This window comes from Saccostrea echinata, unplaced genomic scaffold, assembly GCF_033153115.1.
Source record: "Saccostrea echinata isolate AGI-Se365-2 ecotype Australia unplaced genomic scaffold, CSIRO_AGI_Sech_v1 ptg000001l, whole genome shotgun sequence".
NCBI lineage: Eukaryota > Metazoa > Mollusca > Bivalvia > Ostreida > Ostreidae > Saccostrea > Saccostrea echinata.
In genome coordinates, this window is record NW_026889750.1 from 23,659,454 (window position 1) to 23,678,337 (window position 18,884).

General features: G+C 32.5%; 1 protein-coding gene across 1 annotated transcript; it reads right to left on the minus strand.

Moving 5' to 3' along the window:
- Positions 1–14,943: 14,943 nt before the first annotated feature.
- Positions 14,944–17,078, minus strand: LOC133196066 (uncharacterized). The gene is made up of 3 exons (XM_061332016.1): positions 16,956–17,078; positions 16,625–16,787; positions 14,944–15,617 (listed from the first exon to the last, which is right to left on the minus strand). Exons 1-3 carry the CDS (start codon positions 16,962–16,964, stop codon positions 14,944–14,946), a joined length of 846 nt encoding a protein of 281 aa, XP_061188000.1. The 5' UTR covers positions 16,965–17,078.
- Positions 17,079–18,884: the final 1,806 nt, after the last annotated feature.

An 18,884-nucleotide genomic window follows, 5' to 3' on the forward strand; every position in this document is an offset into this window, starting at 1 on the left:
TTATATTGTTTGGCATTTTTTAAATTTATTTGTTTTTATCATTGATAAACAGGATAGAGTGATACCTCCCAATGACCAATCTTTTTGTACAGTCATTTAATACATTTGTATATCTGTAAATATTGTTCAACGGTTTGTTATAGATGCTGTGAACATTATTAACATTCTTAATCATAAGGAAAGTTTAGTCTTGTATTCAACCATAATTTAAGTTTAAGTCTACATCTTGCATTTCCTACAGATATTCCCCGACTGTTGCATCCAAACTTTTAATGATAAAGAAATTCTACATTGCCTATATATTGACAACCTAAATCAAATCTCTTAAATTAAATTAAATCCAAGTGTTCTTATTTTTCCTTTTCCTTCAACTATAGTCCAGCTGGACACACCATGACTCGTGTTGTAAATAAAGCTTAAAATGACGACCTGAAATAAATTATTTTAAATGGTCAAAAATTCATGAAGACCCGATCTTTTAAATGGCAACAAAACTTCAATTCTATTTTGAATTCCGTCGAGACGTGTGCCTCGTTCCGCCAAACGACTGGCTATATATGAATGGGAAGACCTTATACCTTGTGCTAGAAAGTATGGAAAGCAGTGGTGTAAATCAAATGTAGATTCTATAAAATCACAGAAGTTTTCCATAATTAATAACATCAAGATGTATCACTTTTTTAACGCCTTATACAGCCATTTCTCATAATGAATTAAATGATGAATTAAAGAGCGGGCTTTTTGACATCAAAAACAACTGCTTCCTCAGTTAAAAAAATCATTTTCTGAAATTTAAAAAAAAAACATTTTCTGAAATACTCATATTCTATTTTTGGTTATCTACAAAAATATTAAGATTCAATCTGCTTTTATAAACAAGTATTCTGACATAAAAAGATCAATACAGGGGCTCACGGTGGGTATGATCGGTCATCAGGGAATGTTTTCTCCTCCTAGTCACTATATAGTATATACAGTTCCTTGTTGTGTCCCACAAGCATAAACAGGATTAGTGTTAAAATGTACATGAGATATATATTAAATGAGCCTTAACATTTCTTAAAATCCTTTCACGAATCAATAGCATGGCCGTAGGAACGGGGGGGGGCACGGGGGGGGGGCATTAATTTTGCTGATTTATAGATTACTATAGTATACGTAGATACTATATGTTTGTGCCCCCTCAATAAAAAGTCTGATGACCTTTTTTTATTATTATTTTTTTTATTTTTTTTTGCTTGTCAAGGAATGTTTGGTAGTGCCCCCTCAACTGAAAATGTATGGCTGTGCCCCCCCCCCCCCCCAAAAAAAAATAACCTGAAATTGCAGTTAACCGGCAACGTGTTGGTACTCTTTGCAAGTTTATAAAAAAATATCATAGTCAATAATCATTAACCATTGTTAAACTCAAGCTTTAACAGTTTAATGATTAAAGGATGAGTCAATAGTTTCATAAGTCTGACCGATTTACTTCTATAAAAGCAATGAATAATAACCAAAGTGCTAATCCTGTTGACTTATCGGAAATCGGCCTTAAGAAAATTAAGGAAACGTGTGGTTTAAAACATTTCACTCAAAATATGGTGGCAAAAAATTTGATGAATTTTTAGGAATATTAAGGCATAAAGAGTGATATTGTATTTTAAAATCTAGATAACTTTTTAATAAATATTTGGTTTCACATTTACACTATTTAATTCTACAAAAAAAAGAGTAGTCAAATATTTTACTATAAATTGTGATAAAAGTAATCTGATTTATTTAAAGAAATATATGACATTGTATCCAATGACTTTACATACGCTCTGGAAATATCATTCAAACATATAAAAAACTGTCATAACGAATTTATATTGAAATTCTTTAAGGTAGATGTACTGTGACTGAGGTACTATAGGTAAACTAGTGGTACTGTGAACACGGTGAACTTCTAAAAAAAACTAATGATTCCCAACCTCAATTATGAGTATAATGGCAAAGTCCATTGTTTGCCACGTAAAACCCAAAATATATGTCCGATCAGAACGTAATAGGAGGTACCCAATGGCACTATGTTATAAAGATTCTGCGAAAATCTCATTGAATTTTATTCAATGTTAAAGGAGGCGTTGCGGATAAGAGATGGGTAGCCTCAATATTATAGGAAGAATGGCAGTGTCCATGTTTGCCATGGGAAACTCCAAAAATACGTCTGATCGGAAAGAAAAATGGGTCACAATGGCAATATGAAATAAAGATTCCCTGAAAGTGTCATTAATTGTTGTTTCGCCGCAGATACAAATTCAAAGATTTTTCACCTTCACAAGAACCATGAAAAAAATCTATTTATGTGAAGAAATTTCCAAGACGGTTATTTCCAATATTCAGGAGAGAACAAGAAATATTTCTCCAGAGGGATATGTAGTCATTTTTTTTTTGGAAGAAGACTGTGCTTTGTCAGAAATCACAGAGCGTGAGAGAGAGAGAGAGAGAGAGAGAGAGGAGAATATTTTTAGTTATTATGCAGTTATTAATAATTATGCATATTTTTAAAAGTTATTTTGCCTTTATTTGACAATGTGAATTATATTTTAAATATGGTTGATCTATGTAAATACTAATTGTTCAAAAAAAAAAAAATCTCAATAATATATTGACACTATTTTGAGATGTCGTGCATTACACGAGATACATGATATCTTAAATATAGCTCAAGGAAAGACCTGAAATTACCTCATATAACAATGTTCCAATGAGAAGGTTAAACAGTGAAATTACATACTTTTGTGTCGCATGAAACCTGTTTTACATCTCTATGGATACTCCAAAGCTTTTTGCAAAATCAAACATGAAATTGGCAAATAGTGTTCATCCAAAATAATGAGCGAATACCAAGACATGGAGATAAAATAAATTTAATGTCTTATTATAATTTTTATAAATCTTTTCTTGATTGAAGGAATATATGTCTCGAGTATTCCATTCAGCATTGATACATCCCCATCACTGTGAGTCTTTACAGAGGATAAATTTGTGGGTATGGTCGTAGAAATAAGACCACCATCTCCTCATGGAATTTGCCAGATGTTTAAAATCTCTGCAATATAAACGTACAGGATTGAATTTGATGTCAATGTCATTGACGCCGGGAACGAACCAATTTGACCAATGACCATTAAACCACCGGATTTGATAAGCCGCAATTCGACCCTTCAAGTAGAATTGATCGACGTTTCGATACAGACCAGCCTTCCAACCACATTGCTTTGAATATTGTGCACTTCTAACCACTTCTCTACACTTTGGTTGTGCTGAAGTATCGTATCGAACTATGTCATTATAAGCACAGGTCAACAGAAAGAGACAGAAAGCTGTGGTGAACTGCAAATACAGCATCGTGGTCATTCTGAGTTGTAACAAAGATTACAACAGCTACCGAGGCAAGTTATGAAAAATCAGATTTTATCGACTCCATATATAATAGTCAGCATCCCATTAGCGTCACGTTCTCTCATTTCACTGTTTATATGCAACATCTTGCGAATTTTTAGATAAAATTTCTCCACAAGAGAGTAATATTACATAATTTCCAAAAAAAATCGTATATATTGCGTAGTATATTATTTTGTTTGCGCAATCGAAATATCGGTGATTTTTTTTTTTTTTTTTTTGGTGAAAAATACATTCTTTACCAAGACGGGAAATTCCTTTTCGGACTTTGCTAATATCGGATAAAAAATCTCCATATCTATATCGATTACATTTTGTATTTAGATGCCGCAGGCAGTTGATTTTAGTAAACTCACTTGCAGTAATGAGATCATCTATGAAATTAATATTGCACGGGCATAACCCAGGCCCGTAGGAAGCAATTCAGTTGGGGTGGGGTACATTTTCAATGGGGGGAGGCACTATTAACTACCAAAAATTCCTTGACAAGCAAAAAGAAAAAAAGAAAGAAAAGAAAAGAAAAAAAGGTCGTCAGACGTTTTCATTGAGAGGGCACAAGCATAGAGATATGTTTTTACAGTAATCTATATATCAGAAAAATCATTGGGGGATGTCCTCCAACCCCCCAACCCCCCCTCGGTTCCTACGGCCATGCAACCAAAGTTGAAAGTTCATTGCAAAAATATTTTTAAGAATTATCTAGTTTATTGAATTTACTACAATCCTATATATTTTCTACTATTTAACTGTTAAATTGTAAGACCGCGCGCTAAAGTTTTTGCTAGTCCACTGCATTAATAAAGAAATAAATTAAATATTGGCAAGATTTCTTAAGAATCGGTATTTTAATACTCCTTGAGTTTATGTTTAAAAGCTTACCATGATCCAATGAGTGTTTGCCTTTGCAAAATATCGATTAAGGCCTTTCTATTACCCTCAATATATCTGCATACAAATATACGACAGTATCATTCACTATACTAGGTAATATAACTTGAAGGGAAATATATGAATAAAATTTAAAACACACACACACACACACATCACATTCATACGGAAGGGACATTGACTTACTTCTTAGGTGTTTTGACTTTGTTAATTCTTGTTATTTTACATTTGTTATCCGTACGTTCAAGAGAATCGTCTCATAAATATCTTTAAATATTCTATTTAATGATAAAATACACTTTTTATCGTAAAAATATTACTTGGTTCCTCTATAACTGCATACAAATGCGTCATTTAATATAGGAATATTAGATATATGACGTCAAATTGACAAGTGCATTGCAATCAGTGACTTATTCAGCCCATACTTTGCTATGTCAGATTTAATAACGACAGATTTGAATGCAATAGTAACATGAGTAAGTTTTGATGTGTTGTAATGCACTCTTACAGTTTAAAATGGTATATCGTTTTGTGGTATTTTAAGGAATTCTTAATTTTATTTGATGTCAGCCCCGACTCCTTTTTTGTAGCCCTAAAAAGGCAATGTAAAAGGCATTATATATATATATATATATATATATATATATATATATATATATATATATATATATATATATATATATATATATATATATATATATATATATATATATATATATATATATTATATATAAATTGATTACATGTAAAATCATTTGGTATGAATTATATGGCGAATATAGTTGATAAATTATAGACGATATCTATATCATTAAATGATGCTATATTTGCTTTATCCAACTCGTTGAAATGGTTATAAATATCCGCTCGGCGATCCTCGCGAAGATATACAATTTCAACGAGTTGGATAAAGCTATTATAAAATCACAAAATTATGGATGTTCCATTTGCCTCATACTATTTTATTATTTTTTTAAAATTAATAATGCTTTTGAGATAATCCCTGTAAAACCAAATCGAAGACTTAAATAATATCTACTACGTCTTTTAAAACATGTGTGACAACATAAATTTAATTATAATTGCAGTCACGATACTGTAAACCAACTTAATTCGCGTGCGAGAAATATTCGCGAGTTTTGCGACCTAATTTAACTCGCGAATATTAATCGCCTCGAACCATTTATTTTGCTTTGTATTTGTAAAGAATGTTTCCTCAGTCTTGAAAATTAATCGTCGTGGATTCATTTCAAACTGACGAATGACGAAGAAAAGTGAATAATAGTTGGTTTACAGTAATTGTTTACTTGTGCATTATATATGTACTTGTAGATGGTGTTCTACGGGTGCCTCGGTGATTTTCCTGGGAAATTATGAGGAACTTTTTTATTGAAATTATTTTTCGAAATCATCACTTCTTTGGACTGTATTTATCTATTGGAGGAACATATTTTTTTAGAGATAAAGATTTTCATATAAATCGTTCCATACATTTTCTCTGTTGTTCAAGTCCATGTAAGGCGAGGCGAAGCCAAGCCTTCCGTAGACTTGAGCAACACGTCATTTTTTATTTATTTATTTATTTTTTTTTTTTTTGGGACAATCAGTAACAAACCTAGTAAGTAATGATTTATTTTTAACATCTCTAAACCATAGTTAATTTATTTTTCACAAGTGTTAATTATACTTAACCGTGAAAAATATGATTTATCTGATAAATCCAGATTCATGTTAAGTAAACAATGGTTAACAAATCTAACGACTCTTACGGTATGTCACACGTCAGCTTTTGAGTAAAGGTTTAGTCAGAATCGCTAAATTCAATTTTTTTTCTATTACAATTCAATTTTTAAAAACATATTTGAATTAAACGATATAAATTTTACAAGGGTTGTTCATAAAAATCGTGGACACTGACGTTTTTGTCAAACTGAATATTTAATGGTCCAAGATATACTTTTTGTATACCAAATTATTTGTTATGAAAATTCAAGTCAGGAAAGTTTGGATTTAGTTATTTCACCTGAACATTTTTGTAAAAGTGCAGTTAATGAGCACGGCCCAGAGTTGAAATGTCCTAACTTTGAAATAAAAGGATGACTGCACTTAACGCCTGTTTTGGGGTCTTTTTTGGTTGCTTCTATTGCTTTTATATCTAAACCTTATTTCACTGTTTTATGTTTATAAAAGAATCCTGTAAATTTGGAACCAAATTTAAATCTTAAAATGATTTTAGACTGTGATACAATAAAATGATTCAATGTTTTTTGTCCTTACTGCTTTCCAAATATAGTGAATTTACACTTTACACTTACCTGCCCTTGATTGAACATTAGATATACATGAGAGGTGGAGCTAACATTGTAAGAATGTTTCTAAAATTAGACTTAATAAAAATGACATGTTTGGAAAAAAGAACGTGATCACTCTTTCCAGTCTCCCTCTCCATTCTGTATGGCACAAATACACTTCTGACAAAGGTTTCAAAACGAAATTAACAATATGAGCACGTCAATGTAATTAAAGTAGATTTTATATCAATGCCAGATGACTTAACGTGTTCGAACACAATGTCCTAGTAAGCACAAAACATGCTACCTTACAAGTCACGTGAAGGAATTTAGTATTTACAAAGTTACCTGAGGTAATAAATCACGTGGTGAATTATAATATTCAACATGTCACAATCCTTGGTTACAACACAGAGAGCGAAGGTAAGAAGAAGCAGTTTTTTTTAACCATGAGCTCATGTTTGTCTATTAATCTGCCTTTGACACATTATTATTTATGCAAATATACAACTACTGTTAACGTAGAATACTAGACAAACATGCGCTGGCTATGTATAAAGTCAGTAAAAAAGTGAGCGTCATCATTATCGAACGGAGATTTAAGAAATTGTGATGACCCCTGCCTTTGAAAACAGATTCAAACTTCGTAAATACACACTTTTATTAAACGTAATTACATAAAGTTGTAGATTGGATGTTGACCATTCTTGCAATGAAAATAAAAATGCTTGTTTTGAAAGTTTATTTTGTCGCAAATTTCGCATGTCTTTAAGTGCAGTCATCCTTTCTGATTAAAATGATTATTTTCTTCGTAAAACAGGCTTAAACCTTATAAAAATGAAATTCTCGAATAAAGCAGCTGTTGTCATTTTCTGTTCTGAAATTTCTGTCATTAAATAATCATTTCTGTCATTTTCTCATTTTCTTTTGTTTCGCTTATTGGATATTTAGTGAAAATATTAAGAAAAAACCGTAAGAAATATGTTACAAAAATTGACAGAAAAAGCGACGTCGGTCACCCTAACGGAACAACATCTTGTTGAAAAATTAAGTTTTTATAGTATGGTTGAAACATCAGAGACAACCTATTTATTATTCAAACAATTAGAAGTTATTGGAATGTATTTAGTTCATTGATTTGAAATTGGTATTTACGGTTTTTGACCGATGTGTATCATTTAAGAGACACTACATGAAGTGGAAAAATTAATGATATTTGACGAAAATAGGTTGTCCCTATTCAAGACGTTGTTAGAAATCTACCACAACGTCGGACTAAACAGTGTAGCCTGTGTATACGAAGTGTTAATTTTATACTGATGATGCTCGTAAATTATCAAATATTATTTAGAATTTTAAAAATTACTCAATTATGATCTATACGTAAATATAATTGAAAATAATTATCAGCATATAAAGTAAAAAAAAAAAACCCGCATGTTCATGAATATGCGATCAAAATTCAAAATCAATATTTTTACGTCATCATGAAACTAGTTTAATGTCAGACCGGGCCGTGCGGCTTACATATATACAATCTATTTACCACTATAGTGTGTATTATTTCAATTTTTATACATTTACTCAATCATGGTCTATATATGAAAAAAATTCGTACATTTTTTGGCAGCGGGGTTATTATTAAGAAAAAACATTTGTCTACGAACTTTATGGACAACCCTCATACAATACTCAAATTAAAAACTGCTTACAAAATCGTAATAAAACACGTAAAGAAACAAGATTTATGGAGGACTATTTCTTATGGTGGAAGAATATTTAGAAGAAGATTTTTCAAATCTGCACATTTCTTTGATTTTACATTCAGGAACTTTAACCCTACATATTTTTTACTCAAATATTTTTCCCCTGTTATTATATGCTAAGAATATTGGGAGTAGGTTTCAATTAAAATTTTTTAACAAATTTTACACGGTTCACTTTGCCAAAAACATAAAGAATATAATTATATTGCATGAAAATTGCATATTTTAAGAAGAATCTCAAAATTTACATCAATTGCCTCAACTTGCTCAACTTTTAATTATTTTAAACTACACAATACTCTCAATTGATCAGCACCTAAGTTATAAAATGCTTGATACAAGAAAATATTTTACTGCCTCTGTGGATTTTAATACCCAATTTATGATTTTTTGTGTGCAAAAAAGAAGGTCACAACAGTATCGTTGAAAGTCATCATTTCGCAAGTTCTATGGTCGATACAATGACCTTGTCAGCAAATACAATCTATCTTTAAGTCAAATGCTGACTGGCGTTTTTCATATAATTGTTAGGCCATTATTTAAACACTGCTCTGCTCCCAATTTGTGTTGTTTCAATAGAATTTGCGAAATGATAACTTTAAACGAGACCGTTGATATTCTTGTTTCATCAACTTGTTTGCCAATAGTATGCCTCGTTTAAGAAATTGTTCGTAGGTAGAGCATGCGAATCAACATGGAGACGTAAACCCCATATGCAGGTGATAAGGGTATATTGCTACATAAGTAAGGGATGTTGACAATTGAAAAGCTGAGGTCATCACGTAATTTATCATAAAACTTTGTTGTTGGGTTATCATTACGTCTAGTAAAATATCCAAATATGAAACAGATGTCTCAGACTCTGTGGTATCTTTTATTTCAAGCTCACTGGGATATATCGAGTCGACATATGAATGGAAGTAACTATCGTTAATTGATAATACGTCGTCGATATATCTAAATGTCGAATTGAAGGCCACAGCAAGTGTTTTGTCTTCTTCTTCTTCTTCTCATGTATAAGATATTGAATAAATTCTGCTTCATATGAATACAAAAAAAGGTCTGCTAATAATGGGGCTCAATTGGTATTCATGTGGGATTTCCGACATGTTGTTGGAAGACCTGGTTTCCAAAAACTACAAAGATATTGTCAATCAGAAACTCAAGCATCTTTTTATTGTCAACTTCATAGTACTTGTGTGGACAATCAGAAATTTTTTTTATTCACTGCAATATGCTGCTGTTGAATAAACCATGGAGAAGGTTGTTCAAAACAATGTTCCATCACTGTTTATCATTTTTCAAGACTGAATTTCAAATAAGGTGTGTATAAAATTTAAAATATCCAGCAGATGAATCAAAACAAAAATTGCCTATTAATTCATTATGCTTCAGCTTGCATCCGCTTTGTTTTGCATCCGTGAACCTTTGAATTTTGTAACAGGCCATTTAATATAATTATATTTACATCATATAGAGGCACCAAGTGAAATGAAAGATGAATAAAAATCAACTCAGGTCATTATATATCATAGAATTCAAATAAAACATTTCAATGTTTTCAGGTAAAACAAATCAAATGAAAGGCATCAAGTAGTGGGCCTAATATACATGTACTTTGGATACTCATTAAATCTTTCTTTAGATAAACATACGCATGCTCATAAAGAGATAATGTATTTTTTCTCCATGTTGATTTGAGTTTCAATAGAATTTACCCTAGGAAATTGTGGTATATCTATATGATCGTCGCCTGGATCGTCGCCTTATGGTCCACATTCCTGTCGACAAATTTTTTCAGTTCATCAAAAGAAATCGGTTAGGCCAAAATAAAAAGAAAACTTTGTTTCCCCTAATGCAACCGACCGAATTAAATCGTGCCAAGACCATCATTAAAATATCTTTGTTTCCCCTAACCCGACCCTTAGTTTTCACGTTGGGTAGGTGGATAGGTAAATCACGAAGTCAAGAGTAAATCATTAGTACGTTGCAGATTCAAATTGAAATGCAGGGCATGGAGACTGTTCTTCGAATTCAGATGAAACTCTTTCGAAAATAATCAAAATCGAAATAATAGTAAACATGAGATCCGATGAATGCCAAGAAATAACGAACAGTAATCAATCTCATAAATCTAGTAAACAAACGAATAGTGAACAGGGCAAAAACACGGAACCCTGGAAACAACACACATTCATAAAGTCGGCACATTCATAAAGTCGTTTTGTTTTTATAGAATACTTAAATCTGCAAAATTATTTGGAGGGGGTGGCTATCAAGACACATTTACAGAAAAGGTCGAGACTGTATCGATCCTTAAGAGTCATTCTCCGTAAAAACCAAAGAATCTAAGGACGCCGTTCAAACAAATGACCCCGATATACGTAATTTTTTGTATTAAGAGTATACTCAGGTGTCTTACTGAGAAAACCACCTTAGTTTATGTTTTGGGGTGTCCGTTGCCATGGCAACCAGAAGTGACAGAATTATGGTCATTTTGACAGTTTCTATTTCATGAAATAGAGCATTTTTAACCCCCATATTTCCTTTAAACACAAAAAATATGAACGCTTTCAATTATATAATTTGTTTTAAGCATTCCTATATGATTAAAATAATTAGGATTTAAATCTATGGCCTGAAGTGTTTCAAGCTGATAGAAGGCTAAAAATATCAAATTTTGTGCTTTTTTTTAAAATGCAGAAAAACCCATTTTACCTACTATTTAAATTATATTTATCTTTTAATTCCAAGATAGGTTTTCAAAACTTCTTATTTATTCTTAATATCTACACTATAGTCTGTCATTTCATATTGATTTCCAAAGTGTGTATTTTAGATAACTGGAGAAATATCAGAATGAAAATGTCCCCAAATCCCAAATTTCCTCAGATACAGATTAGAAAACTCTATTATACTTTTATGGTGGTATATTTTGTAGAGATTATTTTTCTCTTTTGAGAACATTTTTAATGTAAAATAACCTTAAGGTAGGATTAAATGATAAAAATGAATAAAAATTGTATTATTTTAGGGGAGGATAACAACATACAAGTGGTTACCATAGCAACCATTCTTGGGAATATTCTCATTTCATGTTTTTTAACTTAACAATTTATGGTTTTTTTAATTAATTTTAACAACACTAAAGCACATGCAACTCATGCTACTTACCAATTTTAAATATGAATTGTAGATAGACTTAGTGTAGATATAAAAGTAAAAAACAGAATTTTCAAATTAACCTCCCCCCCCCTTTTTTTTTGGTTTTAAATGAGAAAAAGACTGGGGATTGATGACTCAAATTTTATCTACTTAAGGTATCAAACTTATTTGTTACAAATTTAACTAAAATAGAGTGTATGAACAGTTAATTTATTGATTCATCAAGCCGTAAAGTTAAGGTCAAGAATGCAAAGTAAGCTGAAGAATAGTATTGCTTTTTCACATTTTCAGAAAGAATCTGGGGGGATAAGACGAGCCAAGTACCCATGTCCATTTTGCAGCTAAGCAAGTACATTTATTGGAAATATCCCAATTGTTTGAATTTACCTAGGGATTTCAATGTTTACAGTAGTTGTATAGTATGGCTTGGCTTGTCCCCCAGTTTCTTTAAGCCCTAATAATGATAATACGAGACAAAGTCACTTTTGACATCAATTTCTTTCATTTTTTCTGTCAATTTTATGAAAATTCAACATGCAACTGATAATGCGTGATAAAGGATAAAACTGTACATTCAATGAGATGAATGTTTTATACACCAATTATATTCTATTTAAGAATGTACGTTATTGAAAGCTTTAAAAAAACATAGGTAATCAAAGATTACGAAGCTCACCTCGACGAATGTTATCTATAAGTAAGGCAAATTTCACATCATATTTCTTTTCTAGTTAGGGTACATCCCAAGATCAATATCCATGCAAGTTTGGTTTAAGTGGGACTTATAGTTACTTGGAAATAGACCTGCGCAAAAAACTTTTAACCTGTTTACTAATCAAGAAAATTTTGGTCAGTTCCAACATCCAAAGCAAGTGTGGTAGTGTCCATCCCTAGATGCATCATCCATGCAAGTTTAATAATAACAGGCCATAATTTTATATAGCTAATGCAAAAAAAAATTACCCTGGTCACTCATCTAGAAAATGTAAGTCAGATTCAGAATCCAAAGAAAGTCTGGAAGTGTTCATCCCTAGATACATCATCCATGCTAATTTAGTTAAAATATTGCTAAAATTCACACATGTGGAAAATCTAGGCCTGATCCAGCATCCGAAGCAGGTTTGTTAGTGTACATCCCTAGATGCATCATATATGAAAGTTTGGTCCAGGTAGGGCTTATAGTCACTTGGGAATAAGACTGCTCCAAAATCTAAATCTGGTCTCACATGTGGAAAATCTAAATCAGATCCAGCATCTGAATTTAGTGTGGTAATGTCCATTCCTAGATGCATCATCCATGCACGTTTGGTCCAGGTAGGGCTTATAGTTACTTGGGAATGGACCTGCTCAAAAACTTTAACCTGATCACTCATCTGGAAAATCTAGGTCAGATCCAGCATCGGAATCAAGTGTTGGTAGTGTCCATCCCTAAACGCATCATTCATGCAAGTTTGGTCCAGATAGGGCTTTTAGTTACTTGGGAATGGACCTGCTCAAAAACTTTAACCTGGTCACTCATCTGAGCAGGGTTCGCAACTAACTTTTTTACCTTGGTGGACCACAGGTCCACTTGTCAAAAATTATTGGTGGACCTTCTCAAATTTTGGCGGACCTTCATAAATGTTTGAATTCATTAAACAAGGCTTGAAACTAACTTATGTACCCAGTGCAGTCAGACTAATAAAGCATAAGTTTAACCAGTCAATTGAAACAAATCAATAAGTCAGAAGTTTTTCAGCAATACTCTTTAATATATTTTCAATATTTAGAAAAGAATACAATTTATATCTTTAAAAAAATGTTATTTTAATACGGTATCATTTATTTACAATGGTAAAAACCAGCATTTATTTTGCTTCCAACGGTAGATAAAATTTAAAATCCAAATAATTAAGTTGTACATATAAACAAGTGAATTTTTCATGTATCTATGGCTAGAACAATTTTTTACTACGATGCAAAACGACAAAAGTATATGTAGTTACATTATTATTTATTCAAATAAACTGCAATCATTTGAGATTCTTTTTTGTGATTTAATGTATAGCAGAAGAAAAGAAACTGCAGATAACGTGTTCATGAAATACAAATCATGCCTGTTTGAAGATCTAAAAAAAAAAAATAAACAATGCATAAATGCAGCTGTCAATCAATTCTAATCATCTCTAAACCTGACCATCAGTGTGCGTTCAGGCGTGGAGTGATTTCCTGTTACCCAGTGTACATTTTCACACCTTTCTGTGCATTAAGTAAACAAATTTGGCACGAATTTTACTGGCTTCTTTTTCAAGGTCCGTGTTGAAAGTTCTTGCGTCTCAATGTTATTGTTAATGTAGTCATCAATATGTAAAATATATATTCAGCTAAATATTTAGCTAAAACAAATTTAACCATTTATTTATTGTTAAATACAAGTATAGATGAATTAATTGTTTGATTTACGGATATCGATTTATAGAAAAAACGGAATTTTACTGTGTATTTTTCAATATGGTGTTTAAATTTTAAATGGACCGAAGGTCCACCTAGTCCAGAACATTTGGTGGACCATCCAATTTTTTGGTGGACTCGGGCCGCCGGTCCACCGTTAGTGTCAAACCCTGATCTGGAAAATCTAGGTCAGATCCAGCATCCGAAGCAAGTGTGGTAGTGTCCATCCCTAGATGCATCATCCATGCAAGTTTGGTCCAGGTAGGGCTTATAGTCACTTGGGAATGGGACCTGCTCCTAAAACTTTAACCTGGTCACTCATCTGGAAAATCTAGGTCAGATCCAGCATCCGAAGCAGGTGTGGTAGTGTCCATCCCTAGATGCATCATCCATGCAAGTTTGGTCAAGGTAGGGCTTATAGTTACCTGGAAATGGACCTGCTCAAAAACTTTAACCTGGTCACTCATCTGGAAAATCTAGGTCAGATCCAGCATCCGAAGCAAGTGTGGTAGTGTCTATCCCTAGATGCATCATCCATGCAAGTTTGGTCCAGGTAGGGCTTATAGTTACTTGGGAATGGGACTTGCTCCTAAAACTTTAACCGGGACGCCGACGCTAACACCGACGCCGGGGGTATAGCATAAGCTCATCTCGACTTCGTCGAGGTGAGCTAAAAATGGTTTGAAGCAAATTGAAAGCAGTGCATTATACGAAAATCAAATATGTATTAGCTTCTTCAAAATGTGGTCCATTACATACATGTACATTTTTGACACCTAGGAATGATTTTTAAACAAAATGAATGCAACAATTGCATAATATTAAAGTCAAGTGTTTAAAAAACATGTATGAACCATTACATAGTTAACAAATATAATTCATCAAATGGTTTCAATCTGCATTTTCTATGAATACAGCATACCGCTTCAGTTACCAGGATGAAAACAATAAAACTTATTTTGTTCGATGAATTATTCATCAATGATCTTCACCCTAATTTTACTTATTTCTGTTTCTTTCTTGGCTTCCCAGTCATCATTTTCAGCCATCTTGTTTTTCTTGCTCATTCTAGAGAAGAAGGAGGTTATTTGCTGCACAGACAGAATCTCTTCATACGAAAAATGCCTTGTACCATCTGCCCTTCTTTCATACATCATAGATTCAGAAAGTAGAAAGGAGTCCTCCTTTTTTCCAGTTTGTAGTCCAGCATTGAATTTTTCGACCAAATATTCTCTCTGATTTTCATTAAATCTCTTTGAACATCTCTCTTCTTTCAGAGCCCATCCTATAGTTAAATCACTCTCTGTGGCTCGTATTTCTGTGTCTGCAGTCAAAGATAGTTTCAAATTTAGATGTTCAGAACTGGATATTTTCTTGACATATTTTGTTTTGGTAATATCAGATGTGGAGCTGGAACTCAGTTCAAATTCAAGGTTACATTTTTCAATTAGGAGGTGGTTGGACAAATCCTCAGTTGAACCAAAAGCTTTGACACATCCCTCATTTGTACAATGAAAGGTCTTTTCTGCTTCTGGAGTTGTGTTGGCTTTTGTAACAATATGAAAACCTATGTCTTCTGGTTTCTCTAAAATTGTTAGTGGCTGGAATTTAATTCTTGGAATGACAGCATTTGGGACTAATAAACCTACAATTAAAGTAGAATACATATATAATCTCAAAAAATAAACAAATGTGGAGGTTCATTGTATAAGGTCATCATTAAAATGGATTGTCTGCTTGTCTTCTCCTGACCAACTACCTAAAAATGGCCTGACTAAAAACTTCTTTTAAACCTCCAGGAAACGATTTTTTTCTTATTCTTATCCCATCATCAACTATTTTTATTTTATCAATACCTTCAATTTTAAGATCAATATAGGAAACTCAGCACTGTGCTGATGTAAAAAAAATTTTGGGGAAAAATAACAATATATGGGACAACAATATATATATAAATTCAAATCCAAGTCAATTGTTGCCACCTTTTAATCATGTGGGAGTTATTAGTGTGTTAATCATACAGAAACTTCATGAGATGCTAGTAACAAGTCTATGTGATTTAAACAAGAGGCCCATGGGCCACATTGCTCACCTGAGCACTGTGGCTATGAGAAAAACAGATATCAGTTAAGTATTGAAAAGTTTAAATGCATAAGTGTTCCCGAACAAATCTGAATCTACACTACCTGAGGATGCTTCCATATAAATATGACCTATCATGGCTTTGCTGTTCTTGAGAAAAAGATTTTTTAAAGATTTTTCCAATATGTATTCCTATGTAAAACTTGAATCATCCACTGTGGCCCCGCCCTATCCCCGGGGGTCATGATTTGAAAAAACTTGAATCTACACTACCTGAGGATGTTTCCATGTAAGTTTCACCTTTCTTGGCCCAGTGGTTCTTAAGAAGAAGTCGAAAATGTAAAAAGTTTACAGACAGACGGACGCCGGACAAAATGTGATCAGAAAAGCTAACTTAAGCTTTCAGCTCAGGTGAGCTAAAAAAAATGTTCGAATTACAGTTTTGCAACATGTCTACACCACTGAGAGGTATAGTAATTTTTATTGAATGTTCATGAAATTTCAAATACATGTATCATTTAAAACATTTACTGTTAGTTGGTTTATAAGCAGCTTATTTACAATGTTTACCTGAGCCAATACCATATGCTTTCCAAACGCGTATGCCCCTTTCCTCAAATGCAAAGTTGGAATAAGAGCTGATGGCAGGTATGGGCTTGAAGGATGTCTTCTGTGAAGCAATTTCTGAAACACTAACCCTGTACTTCACATTCTTTGCTGTTTTCTCAATTGCCTAAAACACATTTATTATTTTATTTTTTTTCCTTCTCTTTTTGAGGAATCTGGTATTTGCATGTTCCCTCTAATGGACTCTAATATTTCCTTGTAGTGTACAGACATATAAGTATAATGATTTTCAGTAAACAAATTATCTAATTAGAAAATCACTGCAATTACAAACCTCTTTCATTGAATGTGCTGTGAGCACATCATGTCCCTGATTCACAAAGCGGCGGATAGCTGCCTTTAAAGTTGCTCCAGTCCTATCACACGTCCCTTTCCCATTCTGTGCCTCACAGAAATTGAAGGAACTGACCTTTCCATATGACTTAAGGAGGGCCATGACATCTCTGTTGACTTATAGCAGCCTGCGTTGTCTGACCAGACATGAAAAGAGGAAATCGATGCATCAATAGACTGAATATTTTCCATTACATCAATGATGATGGCTGCAGTAGTCATGCTGTCCTGTGATATTTGACTCTGGAAGATGTGCACAAAGCCTAAGCTCTCAACACTAGTCTCTGTCTTGTGGAAAGCCACAGTAATATGCCATGGTAAACCACGCTTCCCGAACCAATCACTCTGATCTTCTCTATACTTTCTTGGTAAATATTTCATTGACCAGTCACATATCAAAAGCACTTCATTGGATTGCATTGTGTTAAACAGATCAGATTTTGCTGCATCCTGGTTTCTGCACCGAATAAGATGGCGTTTCAGGTTTGTGATACTTCGAGTGGCATTTTGGAGTTTGAAGTGTTACATATGTATACCAATTATAAACAATACAATTCTTAAGCTTATTTCATGTTGCCATTTCAATTTGAAAATTTTTGTCAATCAAATAGTTATGTAAAATAGTTAGTGTAAAATTGGCACTTTCACAGGCAAGTAAAAAATTGATATTTTGTACTACTGATAGTAGTGTGAAATTGTAAATGATAAAGGAAATTTCCAAATAAATACTACATAAAATTAGTGGAAACCAGTTCAAATTCACTTAATATTTTTTTTTATAGTGCCATTTGCTACACAAATAAATATTTCTCAAATTCATTCATGAAATGAACTGATACTTTTTGTTCTAAAACAACAATATCTCTCTTAAATACTTAGTCCATTGCTCACAATTGTCAAATGCAATATACATGTATACTTACTGTTTCGGATGTCTCTTTACTTCCTGAGTGGAATAAGGGATCCTATAAATACATTAACAGTGTACATATAAGCAACAAACAAAAAATACATTCTAGCCTTAGGCTCTATTAAGGATTTTTTTTTTCCTATCTAAAGTTTACATATTTTTATCTTTCCTCTGCTTGAAAAATCAGAAAGGTACAATTTCAATTACATTTACATGTATCATGTGACATAAAATTTAGGATACAAATTTAGGTTTTCTTTAAAATTCAGGGATAGACATTAACTTTCAGATTCACTTGCCCTTCGGGCAAGTGATCTCAAACTTTGACTTGTCCGAATGCAAAACTTGGTTGCCCAAAATTAGGAAAGAATTTAAGAAGAACATTATTAATTACTGTAAAGTTATGATAAGAAAAAAAGTGACCAAATACACTACTGTCAATTTAGAAAGTTGAGCTACTTGAAAAAAATTTGATGCTGCATTTGTACATAAATGTATACCACTGTACTTGTAAATTTGACCTGTTGGTACACACTGCCATGCAGCAATAACCCTCCGTTTCCATTTAATAAAATTCATATTTTTAAAAATTATTTTCGGTAGGATCCTTCTTTGAATCGTGATTTTCATAAATAACTGTGAAGCAACGCTAAAAGAAGATATTTGATATGAAACATACATCTTCTTGATCAGGATACATCGTATTCCACTGTATTTATATTCTGTGCGTGAATAAATAATATAATTTCTTAAAAGAAGTTAACAAAATTTTGTTAGAAGTAAAACATATTTACTATGAAAGAAAATAACGGACCCGATTATTAAATGAAATGTATAATCCAGAAAAGCTAGCAAGGTATTCCGAATGTAAAAACATTTTCAGTCAGGTAAGTGGCGGAAATCAAGTGTTCAATTTATTGTTTTATTTATAAATTAATGTAAACTAAGTAAATATATACA

Bases quoted from the DNA above. Each gene is read 5' to 3' on its own strand.
- LOC133196066 (XM_061332016.1), bottom strand. The intron at 15,618-16,624 runs GTAAACATTGTA...CTTTAATTGTAG, and splicing joins AGCATATGGTATTGGCTCAG to GTTTATTAGTCCCAAATGCT.